Genomic DNA, 18589 nt, shown 5'->3' on the forward strand with positions numbered 1-18589 from the left:
GCGGACCGCCGAACCACTGAATGATATGGTCCGCAATTCTTGTATGCATGGCGTCTAGGAGGATGACGAATAGAATCAAAAGAGTCGTATACTAACTAATCATGGGACCAGCCCTACGGGGGAAGATTACCCCACATTGAATGAAACAGATACCGGTTATGTTAGGGATTAACAGCATGTAAGGTTCTTTTGACTAACAACTCGGGCCGTCCTCAGCTCGCGGCGGCGTTGGACGGCTAAGACGGAAGTGTAACCATTGTAGAGTTACGTTTTTTAGGACACGCCGAGGAAGCCTGAGGACCGAGGCGAGGACCATCCATGCCTGATAAGGCGACAAATTGGGGGAGTGGTCACAAGTGTGGGAGGATGACATGACTGTTAAGTTGCTTGGGGGTTCGTATCGAGAATGGAATGCTGGGTGAGTGAGTAATAAAAGAGTTGTCGGAGCCTTGCCTGGAAGGACTTTTGTTCTACTTTCCTCAAGTGGTTTTTCGTTTTCCCTTCCTTCTTCCTCAGGTCCTACATCAGGCTTACACATACACACCATCTGGGGGAAAGTGCTTATATATTCCCGTTACCCTACCTACCCGACACACTGGAACTAGGCGGTGGCAGTGCAAACTGTAACCACCGATCAGATAATCTTTTGTCCAATTGTTTGCGACATGACGTCTTCGTCTTCTCCTTCGGGACAAGGCTCCCGCCCGGGTCCGCTTGATATTGGGGGTTCTTCATCGTCCAGATCAACGGTATGTTTGCCTGGTAGTGGTTGGAGAGGCCGAATGAACAAGACTGACGACAGGAAAAAGGACTATTTTAACTGCAATGGTGAAGCGACATCGCCTACGTCTCCTGCGTCGGCTACTGCCCCGCTGTTTCCACGGAGTAGGACGGCGTATGGGAGCTCGCCGCCTGATTCGGTCAAGAGTGTCAAGAGCCCGAGGAAGGTGAATGCGAATAGTTATTGTGGGAGGCACTCGGATGAGTTTCTGTTTGGGGGACGGTCGTTGGGGGATTTGTGGAGGGCTGTGAAGAAGTGACGAACTTGAAGGGAGGGTGGTGACGACAAGGCATGATGGATATGGGCATTGGGATATGGCGTTTAGATTTGGACTGGGGAGGATTTGGGAATTTGGATTGAAGATACCTACTCTGCTTTTTATGTTTGATTACCTGTTGTACGAGAATGAATGAGGGTATTTACAGTTGTGCTGGCGCATTTATACTGAACAATTGCGGGGGTGTTGGTTACCACTTCTGTCTGTTATCACCCCAAATCTTTGGACATTTCACTGCCCCGGCGTTGCCGTAGTTTATGCCCCTACCCCCTATTGACCATGACTTTCAAACCCCCAGATTTTTTCAAAAAGCCCTTCATCATCATCATCATCATCATCATCATCATCATCATCATCATCATCATCATCTTCACCCGTCCGTCCCTTCCAGTTATTCCGACAATCTGGTCCCCTAACCCGACTCCGTCCTAGCCGTCCTCAATCCCAATTCGCCAAGCACCACCCCAACCAACCCACCACCGGAGCGACCCGCACTTTCTCCACAGTGACAAACTTCCCTTGAGACCCTGTCACCTCACACACTGAATCGCGCAGGGCGCGGTCCAGCTCACCAGCTCCGTTTTGTTGAATCCGCCCCAAAACAATTTTTCGCTCTGTTCTGTTTTCTCCTCACAACACCACGCATTCCCAACTAGGTATCACGACTGTGTATTCCAACCGACAATATGAGTACAACAACAAGACCCACGCAAAAACCGCCCACCTCGGCCCTCACGCCGAAAAAGCTATACCTTGTATTATACAACTCCGCCTCGGCGGTGGCCTGGCTGACGGTGCTCGGGAGGGTGGTCGTGACGTTGAACTACAAGGGGGATCCGTTTTTCGTTCCGTTGGTGGTGGACAATTTCGCGAGGGTGACGCAGACGTTTGCTGTGATGGAGATTTTGCATGCTTTGACTGGTGAGCCCCCCCTTTCGCAACTCTCTAGGGAGCCTCGCTGACGACTCACCCCCCAGGCGTCGTCCCCGCCCCCGTCTTCACAACCCTCATGCAAGTCGCCTCCCGCCTCTTCCTCATGTATGCCATCACGCTCCCCTTCCCCCAGCTCAACGCTTCCTACTGGTACTCCTCCATGCTCTGCGCCTGGGCCACCACCGAGGTTATTCGATACACCTACTTCGTCTTCAAGCAATTCGACCGCATCCCGGCTTCTCTTCACTGGCTGAGGTATTCTGCCTTTTTGATCCTCTACCCCATTGGGATCAGCTCCGAGGTTGCCATGACGCTCAGGGCTCTTTGGGGTCCTGCGAGCAGTGAGGCGTTTGCTTGGAGCAGCTGGTACCCTTATGCGCTGGGGGCGGTGTTGTTAAGTTATATCCCGGGGAGTGTGGTGCTTTATGGGCATATGTTGAAGCAGAGGAGGAAGTATCTTGGTGCTGGGGCGAAGGGGGAGGAGGTTAAGAACCAGAAGAAGAGACAGTAAATGAGAGGTTGAGGAATCTAGGGGATTAACAGAATTAAGATGAGGTACAAGACGGGAGGATCTGGCATTGCGTTATGGCATTACGACATTGGTTTCTTGGACGACCATGGTTACGATTGCATCAATTTGCACTTTGAAGGAAAACAGCGGTCATTTCCAATGCGTTGAAAGGGACGGGGCGGAAAAGATCAACGTGTGTGGTATCTTACTTGTGTACTAGTACGACGTTATAGACAAGAGGAGGAGCATCATAGAAAGCGAAGCCGCGAGCACCTGGTTATCTAGAAAGGCAAGGAGGAAAGGGGGGCGGAAGGAGAACCCCATAACAAAGAAGAACGCCGATTTCCAAAACAAAGCAACCGTCCCAACCTCTACGCCGAGCCATTGGCCCCTTATTATGTTGTTCTTCATGCGTGTATCGTCTCTGTCGAGCTCTCATACCATTCCTGGTTTACCCAGCTTGCGATCATATCTCTCGCATCAGCGGAGAGTTTGTCGTATCCTGGATTCTCTTTTGGTTCGAACATTGCTGTCGTCTTTGTTAGCCACCCTCGTTTCGATCTCACAACTGGAAGAATGCTCACACATGTGCGCCCACGTCTCATCCCTCGCCTTGTCGTTAATTGCTGGTCGCCAATCCCCGGCCTGATCCCTCTGCGGCACCACGCAAAACGTCCTCTCGTCTCCCAGCACCGTGCCGACCATGCTGACCTTTTCGAGAGCCCCGGCACTTTTCCCCAGCCGGGTGTAGAGATTCCCGAAACCGACGTTCAGCTCCTTGTCGAGGCGCATCATGTACGCCACCCGCTTCCGAAGTTCTTCTTTTCGGGCGAGGCAGCCGACGAATTCGAGATGAGAGGTGGCCCAGGTGAGGCCTTGGGTTATCTGATCGCGCTTGAGGTAGGCTGCCGCTCCTGTTGCAGTTATTGCACCTACTGCTCCGGCTGCCAGGGCGAGGGTTCCCCATTTTCCCCAGCCGCCTCCTCCGGTTTGTGGTTTTTGGTCTGGTTGTTGCTGTTGTTGTTGTTGTTGTTGTTGTTGTTTCTGGGTGGATGGTGGGGCTTCGATGGCTTTTTGAGGAGCTTGTCGTTGTTGGTGGTGGTTTTCTTTGGCTGCGTTGGAAGAAGCACCGCCCCATATCGATGCCAGGCCGCTTAGTTGACCCATGACTTCTGCTGCTTTGGAGTAGTGCGTTTCTGCCCCGTGGGCGACGACGCCGGGGGAGATGCCGAGATAAGGGGTGTCGAAGGCGAGGACGGCCTGGATGTAGGGGAACATGAGGGAGTTGAGGGGGGCTTTCATGTTGCCTTGGTCGGGGGAGTTGCCGTTGTTGGGGATGGAGCCGTTGATTGCTTGTTCGGAGGCGATGGAGATGGCTGTTTCGGCGGCGACGATGCCGCCCATGGAGTGGCCGATCAGGATGACGCGGACGCCGGGCTCGACGGTGGGGGAGGGGGTGCCCAGGGAGACTTCGAGGTCGATTACCTTGTTGAGGAGCCAGTCGCGGAAGCGGTTGACGCAATCGGTTAGGTCGCCGCGGGTTTCGTAGGTGGGGTAGATGAGGAATTCGAGGTTGAGTTTGGGGAGGAGGGGCCGGAGGAGGGAGAGGAGGTGGGTTGGGAAGGCTTGGTTGGGGCCGAAGGTGTGGTCGTTACCCTTGAAGCCGTGGATGAAACAGAGGAGGAGTGTCTTCTTCATTTGGGGATGGGTAGGCGGTGGCATTGGTGGTCGGTTGGGCGGGTGCGACTGCAATACAGGAAACTGCTTGAGCTGTGATATAGAAATAGAATCGGGAATCTAGAACTGCACCCCAAGGCTGGCGTTCCGGGAGCTCAGTGTGGGGGCGGGGCCTGTGACGCATGGCAGATTGGCACTTCAGGTTGATGCAACTCCACATGCCGTTGGAGATCTCCCAGAGGCTTGTGAATGCCCAGAACGCTAGGGCTTGCATTGCTCTTGGTAGGCCATATCATGAAAACTGATATGTAGACTGGTACCCATCATAGAGCTACTGAAAGACAGTCAATAGTTGCCGGAGCATAGTCAATGTCCCTAGCAGGTAGTTGATAGGACTTCAGGAATAATCGGGATGTCTTGCAAGAGAGTTAATTGACGGCATCTATCGTCTCTTAAGGTCTTAATAATTCCATGTCGCGGCCTGCATGTTTGTCCCTAGTGTGAGCACATGCCGAGACTTGAGCGATTCTAAGCCTGGCTCTGGTTCTTCGTGATACGAATCTTGTAGGAAATGGCGAGGGACACTTCATAACGACATACCCAGTGTTTTGATGGATATCGTATTGGAGATGGGTACTTGGAAGTAGGGTGGCGTCCAAGGCTAGGCAGTTCCGGAGGTGACAGCTTACAGTGCCACAGCTGTTCGTGTCCTAGTTGACAGTTCATAAATGAGAGATTTCCAGGACGTGGCAGACACTGCAAGATTCTCTTCAGATTATCTTCATAATTCTATTCTATCTCTTCCATCGTCAAAGAGATCAGTCAATCGCTGAAGCAGCGGCATAAGAAACTCTTGATTAGGTAAGCTTACACCCGTTGCCTGTGGGCCGCGTCCGTGCGCAGAAACGCGCCAAGAGAGACGGGCCCTGGCCCTGAGCGAGTTGCTTCTTGTCGCAGTGATCAAAAGCGCGGAAACGTCTCTGAGCATCATCCATCTTCAGTTCCTTTCAGCGCAGTCGAGGTGACCAGCCTGGCATCGACCACGACATACTTCGTACCATGCCTTGAACTCGGTTCGGTCGCTGCATCCTCTTTCACTTTTTCTTCTCCTGCTCGGTCTTATTAACTGCTTCATTAAGGTTCGGTTTCTTCTACTTTTGATTTACTACCACATGTGCCGCCGTTCGGTTCGCTTTTCAACTACCACTTGCCAGAAATACCTAATTGCCATCTTTCAATAGACACCATGACTGAACGCGTCTACGGCGTCACGCCGCCCATCTCGACGGCTCTCCCCACCGAGGCAGAGAAGCGAATGCACCAGGCGCTCCATGAGGAGCTGCGTGCCCAGGGCACTTTCGAGAGTCGCGCCGAGACAGAAGCGAGGAAGAAGGTTATTGCTCAGCTTGAGAAAATCACAACTGCGTTTGTCAAGAAGGCTACGGCCGAGACCCAAAACTCGTTCATGGTGCGCGAAGCAATTGGGAGGGTGTTTACTTATGGCAGTTACCGTCTTGGTGTCTATGGTCCGGGTTCCGATATCGATACCCTGGTGGTGGCCCCCAAGCATGTCACGACCGAGCAGTACTTCCGTCTCTTTCCTCCCCTCCTCGTCGAGATGGCTCCCCCCGGCGCCATCACTGATCTCACTCCAGTCCCCGACGCCTTTGTGCCCATCATCAAGTTTGAGTTTTCCGGTATCAGCATCGATCTGATCTTTTGCTCCATCAAAGGTCTCACCCAGATCCCCGAGGACAAGAGTTGGAACTTGACCGACAACACTCTGCTGCGCGGACTGAGTGAAAATGAGGTGCGTTCGCTCAACGGAACAAGAGTCACAGATGAGATCCTCAACCTCGTCCCCGAACCTGCTACCTTTAAACTAGCTCTCCGGGCCATCAAGCTGTGGGCGCAGCGCAAAGCCATCTATGCGAACATTATGGGTTTCCCCGGAGGTGTTGCCTGGGCCATGCTGGTTGCCAGAGTGTGCCAGCTGTATCCCAAAACAACAAGTGCGGTTGTGGTGAACAAGTTCTTTCATATCATGTTGAAGTGGCCCTGGCCGCTGCCTGTCTTGCTCAAGGATATCGAGTACAACATTTCTGTTACACGGGCCCCTGTTTGGAATCCCAAGGTACGCCAAACACCTCATAAGCTTGGACAGCAATTGACTCACCATCTGTACAGCTATACTCCAGCGACAGAAACCACAGGATGCCCATCATCACCCCAGCATACCCAGCCATGTGCGCAACCCACAACATCAACAGATCCTCCAAGGTGGTGATCATGCAAGAGTTGGAGAAAGGAGTCCAGGTAACTGAGGAAATCATGACAGGCAGAGCACCGTGGAAGGCGCTATTCACCAAACACACCTTCTTCACGTCTGACTTTCGGTATTACCTTACAGTCATTTCGTCTAGCAGGACCAAGGATGCCCAGAACGTGTGGTCAGGTTTCATTGAGTCGAGGGTGCGTGTTCTTGTGAACAAGATTGAGAATCATGCCGCCATAGTACTGGCGCGCCCATTCAACAAGGGGTACGACCGTCAGCACCGTTGCCAAAATTATGAGCAGCTTGGAGATGTGGTCAACAGCGGAAGCTTGGCATACCTGTACAAGCCCACGCCCGAGGAGGAGGAGAAGGCCAAGGGTGAAGCCAAGACAGAAGTCAAGGCAGAGTTGATCAATGCGAATCTGAAGCCAGAGAGTGTGTTGCAAGATGGCCCAGTCGTTAAGCCCGAGCCTGGTACCGAGACTGCAGCACCCCCGCCCGTTACCGCAGCAGATGGAGCTGCCATCAAGCCAGAACCGGGCGCAGAGTCAGCCATGCCACCCCCGGCGCCACCACCAGTCGCCGATGGGGTCAAGAAGGAAGAAGTCACAAAGAATGGAGATGGAGTCGAACAGAAAGACGGCAACGACGGCGAAGTCAAGCTTGCCGATATCCCGGAGAAGAAACAGGAACTGGAAGTGTTTACCACTAACTACTACATTGGGCTACAGCTGGGCAAGACGCCCGCGTCACTCGATCTTTCTCGCGAGGTCCAGGAGTGGATGAGCATGTGTCGCAGCAGCGACCTCTACAAGGAAGGCGTCAACTTTCTCGCCGTCACCCACATCAAGAACACGATGCTTCCCGACGACGTATTCGAACCTGGCGAGGTGAGGCCGCGTCCCCCGAAGAAGAAGCTCAAGAGACAAGCGCCGGATGATTCTTCGGCGCAGCAACCGACAAAGAAATCCAAGCCAGTCGGGCCAGCTCTGACCCCGGCCGCGAGCTAGGGGTCTCGTGCGAGCGTACCATGAGACAGAAAGTTTTGGAGTGTAAAAAAAGCAACACATTGTTGAGTTATGGGATTTGGCACCTTTGAGAAGATAATCGCGAGAAAAATTTACAACAGCGGCTGGGTTTTGGGGCGGCGGCGGCGGCGACGGCGTTGGTTATTGGGTATGGGGTAGTGTAAAGTATTTAGATCTTTCTAGACTAATAGAGTTAGGGTTTTGGGGCACAAGTGCCTCCCAAATTTATTCGGGTTGCTCTGGGTCAATGGGGTGATGGAATGTAGTTTATGCTATGTCGATGTATATAATCAAATGCTAATCGAAGTTTGCAACTTTCAATGCGAGGTGTGATTCTCAGACGCCAAGATGACTAGCAGGATAGTGATGCTTTTCTGATTCTGGTAACGAGTGATATCAAGCAAACAATCAGCAATACCCAAAGATCTCTTCGGCACTGTAGGGGACTTTCAAGGGGGGGGCCCATGGTCACCGGCGGAGAGGGGAGGTGGGATGGGGTCTTTGGGACGGGGAGGGCGAAACTCGAGTTCGGCGGCGTGGGGGGTTGAGTCTGGTAAGGTGCATGCCGTGATTGTTGAGAAGATCAGTAGAATACTAACGGCGGTGTGGAGGAGGTTGACCACCTATCTTTGCTTCTCGCACTGCTCGAGATTTAGCAGGGCTGGTTAGAGATACACATGAGCTGATCAAGAACGAGGTAAGACTGGCTCACATGAGCAAGAACCATCGCTGGCATTGCTGTCAGTGTCAACGGGTTCATCACAGCCAAAATTGACCTACAGACATCTTTGCTCCTTCCTTGGAGCAACCAATGGTTTGTGTAGTAGGTCAAACACGCCCCTTCCAACAGCTCCAGTTAGCCTATCCATATTGGCCCCTCGTGGTCCAGTGGTAAGGCTGCTGGAGCTGCTCCCAATTGAAGGATTGGGTCCAGCAGCCTTCTCGATTCAATTCCTATCCGGAGTAAAAGCCCTACGGGGTTTTTCGTAGCCGGTCACCCCTCTCAACCTGGAAACGGGAGGGTTGGCTGGTGAGCTCCTTTGCCCTTTTCGACTTTCCTTTTCTTCTGTTTTTACTTGGCTGTGTAAGTAAGTAAGTCCACGATGGTGGGAGCCTTGGGAATAGTTTCAATAAACCTGGTTGGTCGGTGAAGTCGCATTTAAAATGGTCTTTATTCTCGCGACTGCTATTTGATCAAGTCGTCAACACGACCACCATGTCATAACCTAAACTCATCTCTCATAACAAAAGCCACCCAAACCACCGTTGTATCCTCACCTACACCACCACCGCTCACAAATAATACCCCAGCCCCAACCCCAACCTCTCACAATACTCCACCTCCCTAAACAGCCCATCCCTCGACACAGGCCAATCCAACCCCCTCAGCACCCCCCTTCTCCTCCCCTTACTCACAGCCTCCCACACCCCCGCCCTCTCCCTCTGCCCCAAACTACCCTTCCACCCTTCCCCCCTAGCCCTCAACCACCCCATCTCCAAATTCGGATTCCCCTCCTTCACAAACTGCGCAAAACTGTCCAAGACAAATTGCTCAAACGCCCTATCCCCTCCATCACCATCTCTCTCTCTCATCCCCTGCCTCCTCAACGTCCCAAACACGTAGTACAACTCCCCCGAGTGACACCTTAGGTAAGGTTTCCTTGTATCACCCAATGGTTTCCCTTCCGTCCGCGGCGGCTCGCACACGTCTAGCTTGGGCCAGCCGGGCATTTGATATGTCCGGTCGAATTCGTAATAATATAAAGAGGAGAAGAGGTTGTTTTGGACGGCGGCAAAGGCGGTGGCTTGGTCTACGCAGCGGAATATTGCGTTTGTGGCCAGGCGGGTGGTCAGGTTGAACAGGTCGAGTGTTGCGTTGCCTGTGTTTGGGTGGGCTAAGGGGGGCAGCTGGGAGGGGGAGAAGCCTTGGGAGAGGAGGTACTCAGTAGCATTGGTGGTGGTAGACGAGGGGAAACTGATAAACGGGGCGCCGTCGTCGTGGGTGATGCCCATTAATATATTTAACGGGCGGCGGCGTTTGGGAGAAGGAAGAGAAAGCGACAGTTCTGATGTGGTGAGGTATGTCCCGTCTACCACTAAATATCTCGCTGACGTGAGGGAGGTCAGTGTCGATGCTGGGACGGCGCGGAGGCAGTCGACCTGAGAGGGGGCGTTGGTGCAGTTTGTTGCGTTGAGGATGGTGTTGGCTATCACCGAAACTTGCTCGGGGATGGTGTAGTATTTCGAGTAGGTTGTTCCGTAGTTTAGACCGCCGAGGTTGCTGAGGAGGATGGCGCCCGAGAATTTGTCGAGGGCTTTGGGGGAGGCGATCAGGGCTCTGACCGAGGCGGCGCCGGCGGATTGGCCAAAGATGGTGATGCGGTCTGGGTCGCCGCCGAGGGATTGGATATTTTTCCGGACCCAGTCCAGGGCTGTGATTTGGTCGGCGAGGCCGTAGTTGCCGTTGGTTTTGCCGTCGTTGAGGGCTAGGAAGCCGAGAGTGTGAAGGCGGTAGTTGATAGCTACGACGACGATGTCACCTCTGGAGGCCATGTTACCCCCGTCAAAGGTCGGGTCGTTGGCTGTACCGCCTGTGAAGGCACCACCGTGGATCCAAAAGGCGACAGGGCGGAGCTGCTTCTTGGAGGGAGCGGAGTTGGGATTGGGGAGGTGGGGTGTCCAGATGTTGAGAAATAAACAGTCTTCGGTACCGGTGTTGCCTCCCTGGGCACATTGGGAGCCATACTCCAAAGCAGAGGCAGCCTCTCCTGAGCCCTGGAACAGAGTCGGGTATGTGAATCTTTGCGGCTGCGGCGCATAGCGGACTCCGAGGAAGCGGAAAGAAAGACGGTCTCGAAAGCTATCTCGAGGTCAGCACATGTTGCCTCTCACGAAACGGAAAACATACCCTGTCAAAGTCTGGTTGTTGACATCTACCGAGACCTGCCATTTCGAGCTCGTATCCTGGAATGTCTCATTCGAGAAGGGTGCTTTGTTGGTACAAAGACCAGCGAGTTCATCACGGCTCTTAGCCGAGCTGATATCACTGTCAACGTCGATGGTTTTGCGGCCTGAGATCCAGAACCTAGACGATGAGCTCGCCCGCTTCTCATAGCGAAGATAGTCAAACAACGGTTGAAGCAAGCCTTTCTCGCCCTTCTTCTTGCCCCCCGACCATGGTTGCTCTCCTAGTCCAGAGCAGATCTTTTCAAATTCATTGTTAGCCACACGAGACTCGGTCACGATCACAGTCGAGTCCGCAAAGCGGCTTTCAGGTCCTGTTTGGGTGTTAGTCAAACATGAACACAAACGCTGGGAGATAGGAAACCTACCCTGGAGATCATTGTTCGTCAAGATAGTCAACCCAGTATTCAACTTCTTGAGAGATTCACCCGCAGCCAACCCAGCCAGGGCAACAACTGCCCCCAAGAAACGCACCATACTGAAAGGGTCCCACCTGTGTAAAGAACGAAAATCTCGACACAGGAAACGCAGATCTGGGGAATCTCTGTGTTTAATATCGCCCCTAGGCAAACACCTACTACGGTTCGGTGCATCAGTTAGACAGGGGACCTTTTGTCACAGTCACGGTCCCCCGCAGCCGGATCTCGCTGCCCGAGAGCGTACGGTGTAGTAAGTGTCCGCGATTTCGTGTTTCCCTCCATCGGATCACAGGCTCACCGGGCCCAGTTTCCTTTATCCCCGCGGTGAAAAAAGTTCGCCTTAGTACACCACGAGAAATCTACTCCAGCCTCCCGGTTAGGTGGCGGGTATAGCGTAACGTTGAACGGGTGTAATTTAATAGGCTAAATAGAAGAGAAGGTACCCGCCCCGTCAACCAAAATGCAGGAACCGTCCAGTGGAGTTATGCAAATGCTTATTTTAAGGTTCGGTTGTGTATTTTGGAGAGTGTCCGGCCGGCTAGACCTGGATCTCACCTAGCTTCTTGACTACCTTTTCGTGGAGGACCATTGACAGGCGAGCCGCCACTGCGTCGTTTGTTTCGTCGTCCTTTTCTGATAGACCGAGTTGTTCACCCCCGGCGATACATTTCTGGGTAGCTCCTTCGTAAAGCTCCCCCATGCAAGCGCCCAACTCCGCGATTTGGTCGGTGGCGAGCAGGCTATCGCGGACCTTGAGGGCAAATGATGGCCTGCCGCGGGCGACGTTGAGGTTGATGCCGAGGACTTTGTCGACGGTTGCCCAGTGAGCAATCTCAACCAAGAGGACGCCGAGACTGTAGATATCAAAACTCTTTTTGAAACGCTCACGTTCGTCTGGGTTTGTTGATTGTGCGTTGGGGTGCCTGTAGAGGTTGTACTCAATGTCGTCACCTGGCCCGGGAATATCTGTCATTTCGTCCGCCCGGGCTGGCCTGGAGAAATCGAATCCTGACAGGTAAGGTTTGCCAAAGTCGACGTCTCCGCTGGTGGTTTTGAAGAAAATGATATTGTGGCTTCGAAGCCCCTTGTGCAGCCAGTTGACAGCATGGAGATAAAGCAGGCATTTACTGATGGCATGAGCCAGCTTGACCCGCTTTGTGACAGGTGGCTTTCGTGTTGTCTCGAGGAGCTCATGGAGCGACACCGGAGGTGAAGATGGGTCAAGGCCACTGTCTACTGGTCTTTCAAAGACCAACCCCAGGCGCATATTCAAGATGTCCTCATCTTCGTCCTCTTGCCCGTTCGAGCTTCCTCTGTCAAAATAACCGAGGCAATGAGGTGTTCTAAAGTCCTCTGGCTTTGGTGTATGGTTCAGCAGGGCCGCTAGCTTGGCTACTCTTTCGACAATCACGGCTTTCGGGGGTGATGAATCCCCCGGTCTTTGCGGGTCATATTCTTTCCATTCAACCCAGACCTTTTTCTTGACACCGTCTTTGACAAGGACAGCCTCACATCTCGGCTGATCAGACTCATCGGCTGCTGGGTCAAGCTCGATCATGGAACGATCGAGAAGGAGGCGTTTCTCGCCCGGTTTTCCGAGCTCTAGTTGGTTGGCCGTTGCCTCGTCCAATGGCCTTTTGTGGGCAGACTCGATCGACTCGTTAAAGGCTTTGAACTTGGCAAGCTGCGATATTAGTTCGAGCCCGTCGGCGTTCGCTTGTTTCTTCGCCACGGTGAGCTGTGCTGTAGGGAGAGCTGAGCTGGCTTCAAGCCTGATGTTGAGGGCCATGACAAGCCGAGACAAATCACTAATTTTGTGGTGCAGCTGCAGGACACCACGGTTGGTGTCTTGTACTGTATGGTGAATCTCGACCTGCATGCGTTGGTCGAGGATTCCAGTCATGTTATCATTCAATGTTGAGAACCTGCAGAGGAGAAGCTCAAAAGCGGCCTTGTCAAAGGCAACCCATTGCAACCTCTGGGAAGCTTCATGTGACGATTCCTTCAGACTTCGCATGGCTTTCTTGATGAAGTCCCGCCGTCTCTTGGGCAGTGGAAAGTTGGCCTCGGCCGCATCTTTTTCAGGGTTCTCGAGGACCTGATCTTGGTCAGGAACAGCCCTCAGACATTTTCGTTTCTCTTGATGTTCTTTGAACTCTTTGAACAAACACTCGACTTGGACCAGCAAGTCAAGCACTGTCTGGCGATGCAGAACGAAGGTGTTGGACTCGAGGACTTTATCCCTTCGTTTGGCGTCCAGGTCGAGCAAGCCAGATGCTTCACTCCAGGCAAATAGACGTTGCTGTTCCATGCGAAGCCTCAGATTGAGATACCTGGCATCGTCCGGGAAGTTCAAGGCGGTTATGATCAGTTGGATCCCCTGAATACATCCGCTGTAGACCTGGAGGCCAATAGAAGCCACGCCAATGGCGAGCCCTGCTAATGATACGGGATCCATGGTACCATGGGCCAGGTGCTAGGGAAAGGTATCAGCCATGCATATGTATAATGGGAGTGGTGTGCCATACTTAGCAGAAAGGTGCCGCTGTGGCTGGTGAGCCGAGAAGAGTTGGGCTTGCGAGATGCGACCGAGGTTCTCACCAACAACTACTCTTGTCCGTCTATCCGTAAAATGTGTGCGATGTTTTAAATTCCATAGCTCCTTCCCCGCTACAAGGTGGTGTCCCCACAACGTAATCAGGCTCGATTGATGCAAGCACATTTGCCGGCGAGCCTGACTTTCCTCATCGGTCACTCGCCGATGCAGTGGAAAGTGGGAGACGTGTAACGGTGAATCCCACAGTGCTCCATCCTTGTGCATAATCTTTTTTTTGGGGGCCATTTTCCAGAGGGCAAGTTTCTCTCTTGAGAACTCACAGACCCTAACCCTTTAACCCTCCTACATGCCCTGCCAGTCAAGGGTTCTCGCAACAGTTTGAACTCCAGGATGCATTTCAACTGTCGAGACAACTCACCGGGGTATCATTTACCCATCTGCGGAGTAACCGTGACCAGATTCCCGACAAATCCATCACTAGAACCCGGAAAGCAACGTGGCCAGCGTTGCAACGACATGCGGGTGATATCTGGGCTGGCAAGGGGGGTTGTTTGTCCCTCTCGAGAGGTTTGCTCCAGCGCTCTCTCGCACTCGGGAGTGCTCCGAGAGGGCCCCGACGCTCCTCCAGACCCCACCCGGGCCGTGAGGATTTGCCAATTCGGCCGTCTCATCTCGCTGACCGGATCGTGATGCATGTCGTCGAGGGTGGGCGGGCCTGGGGGCTGTGACGACACTGAAAAGGCTGGCCCTAGCACATCCGAGATTGGATTGCAGTGTGGGGGAATTTAAACTCTTCAACGGTCGCCCGCTCTGGCCCCAGCAAATCCTCCAGGATGACCGCCTTGAGAGGTCCCATCCCGCTCAGCCCGGGCCGCCAGCGTAGCATTTCTCCTGTTTCGAGCACCAAGGGCTGAGCGCGCCACCAATCAGCATCAACAGCTACTCGGGTTTCAGCTGGGCCAGCGGTCCAGGTCACTCAGTCCTCCTCATTATCGCAATCTGCATGTAGAGAGAGACCAACAAAAGGCTCAGGACATCCATCTTCATAAGCAATGGCGGCTGGCTGGCTGTCCATGTCGATATCGGCCGGTACCTTTACCTTGAATCGAGATCCCGCGTGGAGTGGCCCGCCAGGTCCCGGTTGCTGTCTTTGTTATCCACAGACTGAGTGTCTGTGATTCTCGGATAGCATCCCGCCTCACTTTGTTCAGAGACACTTATTAAACAGCTGCCCAACCCGAGCACGCCATCACATCAAAAACGGCAACCAGCCCCGTCCCCATCCCATCATCTGCAGCTAGTCGAGGCCCCGCGTGGAGAGAGAGGGTCGAAAACCGGTCTGGCGAGGGGAAGCTTGGCTTCCTCATTAGTTCGACGCGGAGAGACGCCCAAAGAAAGGTCCGGTTTGCCCTAACAGAACCTGGAACCCTTCACGAATCTGCACAAGCAGCCCGTCGAGTCCCCGTCGTCACAGGCCGAGTCCACTCACTCAACAAAAAAAAAAATTCTCAATTGGGTCATTGACCGCCTGTCCTCTCTCGTTATCTTTCCCCCCGCCACCAAGCAGCTCTCGGACTCCTTGATTTGTTGCAGGAAAAAAAAAAGGGCGAGAGGAAAGGAGAGGCTGCCACGCTTCATTTATATTTTTACCACCAACTACTCCCCCCCGTCCGGCATTGCTAGCTACCAGGCCCGCTGCTAAGAGACGTTCACCGCACCGTTAAACCGCTGTACCCCTTCCGAGGTTCCGCTCCCCGACTCCCCGAAGCCTAGTCCCTGCTTTCCCAGACGCGGGCGGCATACAGCAAGCAGCGTTGCCCCCAGATCACCACAGGCCCGCCTCCTTATTCCCATTACCGATTACCCTTAAGCTGCTGTGAATGCCCGCCCGCTCCTCCATTCGTCTCAACCCAACCCGACAAGTTGTGAGATTCTGCCCTGCCTCGGATTCTGACCCCTCTGGCTGTCTGTTTCTGCTCGCATCGCCCTGATCGCGCAGCAGCCTGTCTGACCTCACCCCCTTCCCCCGAATCGTCTGATCTGATTGCCGACCATGGAGACCTTCTCGCCGGAAGCCCCACACTCGTCAGCCGCTTCCACTAACGGCTCGCCTGCGGTGTCTAGCGACAGCCCGGGGACGGCGACCTCCTCCTCGTCGAATGCCTTTTCGGCGACCATTGATGGCCGCCCGTCGCAGCAGCACCCGGCGCCGCCTCCTTCGGTCCCCGCAGCATGTCTCGCCTGTGTAAGTGAATGTTACTTTTTGTCTTTTTGGTCGTGAAAGCCAAGGTACCCCCCGGACCAGTCCAGCACCACTCTGATGGTGGCCAGGTCACCGGTTGGCTTGGATCGTGGTGTCAACATCGCCGAGTTGTAACGTGAGCCCTTCAGAAAAGATGGTGTGCTAATACCCGCGATGCAATAGCGTGGCAAGCACCTCAAGTGCGATGGGAACACCCCTTGCTCCCGTTGCACAAGCTCCGCTACAGAGTGCATCTATGTTGCTTCTCGTCGTGGATACAAGGGCCCTCGGAGGAATGCTGCCCAGAATCCTAACAAACGCCATGCCTCGTCGTCGCCTCCGTACTCGGGGCCTACTGTTGAGAGCTGCCCGATGATGCTAGGGCACACCCCCGTGTCTATTCCTGCTCCCTCCCTCTCAGCCTTCAACCCGGCCATCGTCTTGCCGGAGCAGTCGCCGGTCTCGTACGCACCTACTCCTGCTCTTAACCACGCCGGTCTCTATCGAAACTCGTTTGCCTCACCCTTGGACCCCAACACCATGGCCCCTCCCAACACTATGGCCCTGACGACCTCGTCAGCGATCCCCCATGTTCAGCCACCAGTGACCACCCTGGCCGAGAGATGCTTCGATGCCTTCTATCACTACTTCCATGCCGCCCACCCCTTTGTGCTGCCCAAGGAGTACTTCCTTCGGCTGCTCAAGGAGGGCAACACCCCTGGCCTCAACGTGGTTATGGCTGCCATCAGATATATTGGCTCGCTCTTCTTGGATGCCGGTCCAGCCAAGGCCACCTATCTGGAAGAAGCCATCAGGCAGTGCTATCTGCCTACCACTACCAAGGATGGCTTCCTGATCCAAGCCTTGTTGCTGATCATCATTGGGCTGGATGGGAGTTGTCAACAAGAAAAGGCACGGGAGTTGTTAGCGGACTGTGAAAGATTTGCTATTGAGATTGATCTGAACAAGCGCCAGTTTGCATCACTGCACGGCCACGGTAATCCCGTCGTGGAAGAGAGCTGGCGGCGAACATGGTGGGATCTCTTTGTGTGTGACGGCATGATTGCTGGTGTCCATCGCATCACCAACTTTTTGCTCTTTGATATTCAAAACGATGTTGGTCTGCCGTGCGAGGAGCAGCAGTATCTCACAGGGGTAAGAACTTCTCGAGCGTATGAGGATGTGATGTGAGACTGATTTACCTTTATAGCGCATCCCCCCACCAGCATACATGGAAGACTTTGATGACCAGCTCTTCTCCGGTGAAGACCGAGAGTTTTCGTCTTTCACCTACCGTATTGCTGCCATCAGAAATCTCGGCAGGATGATGCGGATGCCTCAGATTATGTACCCGGGAGACGACACCATCTCCCGGATAGAAGCCCTGCTCACCAACTGGAGGCTCCACCTGCCCGAGTCCAAGAGGGATGATCTGAACAAGAACTGCAAGCTGGATGAGATGATGTTTCAGGCGCATTTTATCACTCATGCGTATGCCAAACCCATGCTTTAAGAGCCATGTGAGAGATACTGACATTTTCCACAGTTGCACCATCATGCTTCACCAGCCCCTATCCCAGCTCGACTCCTCCCCCGTCCAAGCTGTCAACTCGTGCGCCCCTCACCGACCAGTCCCCTCGGGCGACAACTTCAACGCCCACACCCGGCACACCATCACGGCCGCCTGCGAGATCAGCAAGATGGTCACCCAAGCCGTGCCCATCATCCAGCACACGCACTTCTTCACCTGCGTCGTCACCCTCAGCTCCATCGTCCACTTGTCAAAGTGGGCGCTGTACTTTATCGAAGACGAGGAAGACCTCCGGCAGCAGATCAGACTGAACATTGGCGCCCTCAGCAAGCTCAGCAAAGTGTGGAAAGCGGCAAACACGGCTTGGGGTCAGGTGAAGGGTGTGGCACAGGAGATTTACAGGGAGAAGAAGGCGCACCAGATCAGCCCGGCGTTCTGGGTTGGTTTCACGCAGGAGCAGATGATTAGCAGCATCCAGGCTGATGAGGGGATCATGAGCGAGTTTAATAGTATGTTGACGCAGGTGACGCAAGCGCCGTGATATTTTTTTGGTTTCTGTTTCTTTGCATTTTGGAAAATTCGGGGGCAGGATTTAACGTTTGGAAAATCTTTTTTTGGATTTTTGTTTCTAGGTACGACGATGACTACTACTACTACTGCAGCGGGATTTCATAGGGGGTTGATGAGATGATATCCTTTGTTCTGTTTCACAACTTTTTGGGGAAGAGGAATTATGGAGAGAAGGGGTTTATGACACCAAAAAGGGACAGGGAGGGTGGGGGGCGAGGGGAAAATGGAGTTTTTTTTTTTTTTTGGAAGTTGGATTTTTCTCTGGATGAGGGACATATTATTTGGGGGTGGATGGCTTGGGGGGATATTTTTGACAGGACGACAAAGTCTGTTTGTGTTTTTTTTTTTTTTTTGTGTGTATCCGTCACTTTTTGTTCTTTTGGCTGGGCAAAATTGGGCACATATGAGCGAGCAGGGCAGGCATGGAGGTTACTCTGGTGATTTAATTGAGATTTTTTTTGTATTTGGATATGTACAGACTATGCTCATCTTTGGCTTATCTTATGAGCAGAGGAACTCTCTCTGGGGAGGGGGGTGAGTTTAAAGTCCATGAGTATGACCCCTTCGCTAAGGATTTCCGGTTCGGTATACTCTGTGATGCATCACAAAATCGATCACTTTAACTTGATACCCACGAGGAAGAAGTACCAGATTCCCGAGGTCTGCGTCGCAGTACTTGTCGTTCTTTATAGTGGACGGCGATCAAAGTGGGCCACCTAGATTGATAGTAGTACCTGGGACTAAGGCACGCACTTTATATGCGGGCCTAATGTATGGAACATTGGAAAACGGCCAACGACTTTTATTTTGCGTATAATGCCCAC

At 53.3% G+C, this 18589-nt stretch overlaps 7 protein-coding genes across 7 annotated transcripts; 4 read left to right on the forward strand and 3 right to left on the reverse strand.

Annotated features, from left to right (window-relative positions):
* Positions 1-267: 267 nt before the first annotated feature.
* QC762_707460 (uncharacterized protein) lies at positions 268-1040 on the forward strand (the record flags this gene model as incomplete). Its single annotated transcript, XM_062893588.1, has 2 exons — positions 268-749; positions 810-1040. The coding sequence occupies exons 1-2, from the start codon at positions 666-668 to the stop codon at positions 1038-1040; spliced, it is 315 nt and encodes a 104-aa protein (XP_062739418.1). The 5' UTR covers positions 268-665.
* Positions 1041-1744: 704 nt separating this feature from the next.
* On the forward strand, positions 1745-4134 carry QC762_707470 (uncharacterized protein; the record flags this gene model as incomplete). Its single annotated transcript, XM_062893589.1, has 3 exons — positions 1745-1979; positions 2036-3958; positions 4093-4134. The coding sequence occupies 2 exons, from the start codon at positions 1745-1747 to the stop codon at positions 2500-2502; spliced, it is 702 nt and encodes a 233-aa protein (XP_062739419.1). The 3' UTR covers positions 2503-3958; positions 4093-4134.
* QC762_707480 (uncharacterized protein) lies at positions 2652-4958 on the reverse strand. Its single transcript, XM_062893590.1, has 3 exons — positions 4780-4958; positions 3087-4660; positions 2652-3031 (listed from the first exon to the last, which is right to left on the reverse strand). The coding sequence occupies exons 2-3, from the start codon at positions 4222-4224 to the stop codon at positions 2910-2912; spliced, it is 1260 nt and encodes a 419-aa protein (XP_062739420.1). The 5' UTR covers positions 4225-4660; positions 4780-4958; the 3' UTR covers positions 2652-2909.
* Positions 4959-5042: 84 nt separating this feature from the next.
* On the forward strand, positions 5043-7781 carry PAP1 (polynucleotide adenylyltransferase). The gene is made up of 2 exons (XM_062893591.1): positions 5043-6313; positions 6367-7781. Exons 1-2 carry the CDS (start codon positions 5426-5428, stop codon positions 7462-7464), a joined length of 1986 nt encoding a protein of 661 aa, XP_062739421.1. The 5' UTR covers positions 5043-5425; the 3' UTR covers positions 7465-7781.
* A 994-nt stretch (positions 7782-8775) lies between these two features.
* Positions 8776-10923, reverse strand: QC762_707500 (uncharacterized protein; the record flags this gene model as incomplete). Its single annotated transcript, XM_062893592.1, has 3 exons — positions 8776-10342; positions 10391-10760; positions 10815-10923. 3 exons carry the CDS (start codon positions 10921-10923, stop codon positions 8776-8778), a joined length of 2046 nt encoding a protein of 681 aa, XP_062739422.1.
* Positions 10924-11403: 480 nt separating this feature from the next.
* Positions 11404-14425, reverse strand: QC762_707510 (uncharacterized protein; the record flags this gene model as incomplete). Its single annotated transcript, XM_062893593.1, has 2 exons — positions 13394-14425; positions 11404-13198 (listed from the first exon to the last, which is right to left on the reverse strand). Exons 1-2 carry the CDS (start codon positions 13705-13707, stop codon positions 11404-11406), a joined length of 2109 nt encoding a protein of 702 aa, XP_062739423.1. The 5' UTR covers positions 13708-14425.
* QC762_707520 (uncharacterized protein) lies at positions 13900-18330 on the forward strand. Its single transcript, XM_062893594.1, is given in 5 exon segments — positions 13900-15667; positions 15848-16819; positions 16875-17155; positions 17211-18099; positions 18112-18330. 4 exon segments carry the CDS (start codon positions 15476-15478, stop codon positions 17734-17736), a joined length of 1971 nt encoding a protein of 656 aa, XP_062739424.1. The 5' UTR covers positions 13900-15475; the 3' UTR covers positions 17737-18099; positions 18112-18330.
* Positions 18331-18589: the final 259 nt, after the last annotated feature.

This window comes from Podospora pseudocomata, chromosome 7, assembly GCF_035222375.1.
Source record: "Podospora pseudocomata strain CBS 415.72m chromosome 7, whole genome shotgun sequence".
NCBI lineage: Eukaryota > Fungi > Ascomycota > Sordariomycetes > Sordariales > Podosporaceae > Podospora > Podospora pseudocomata.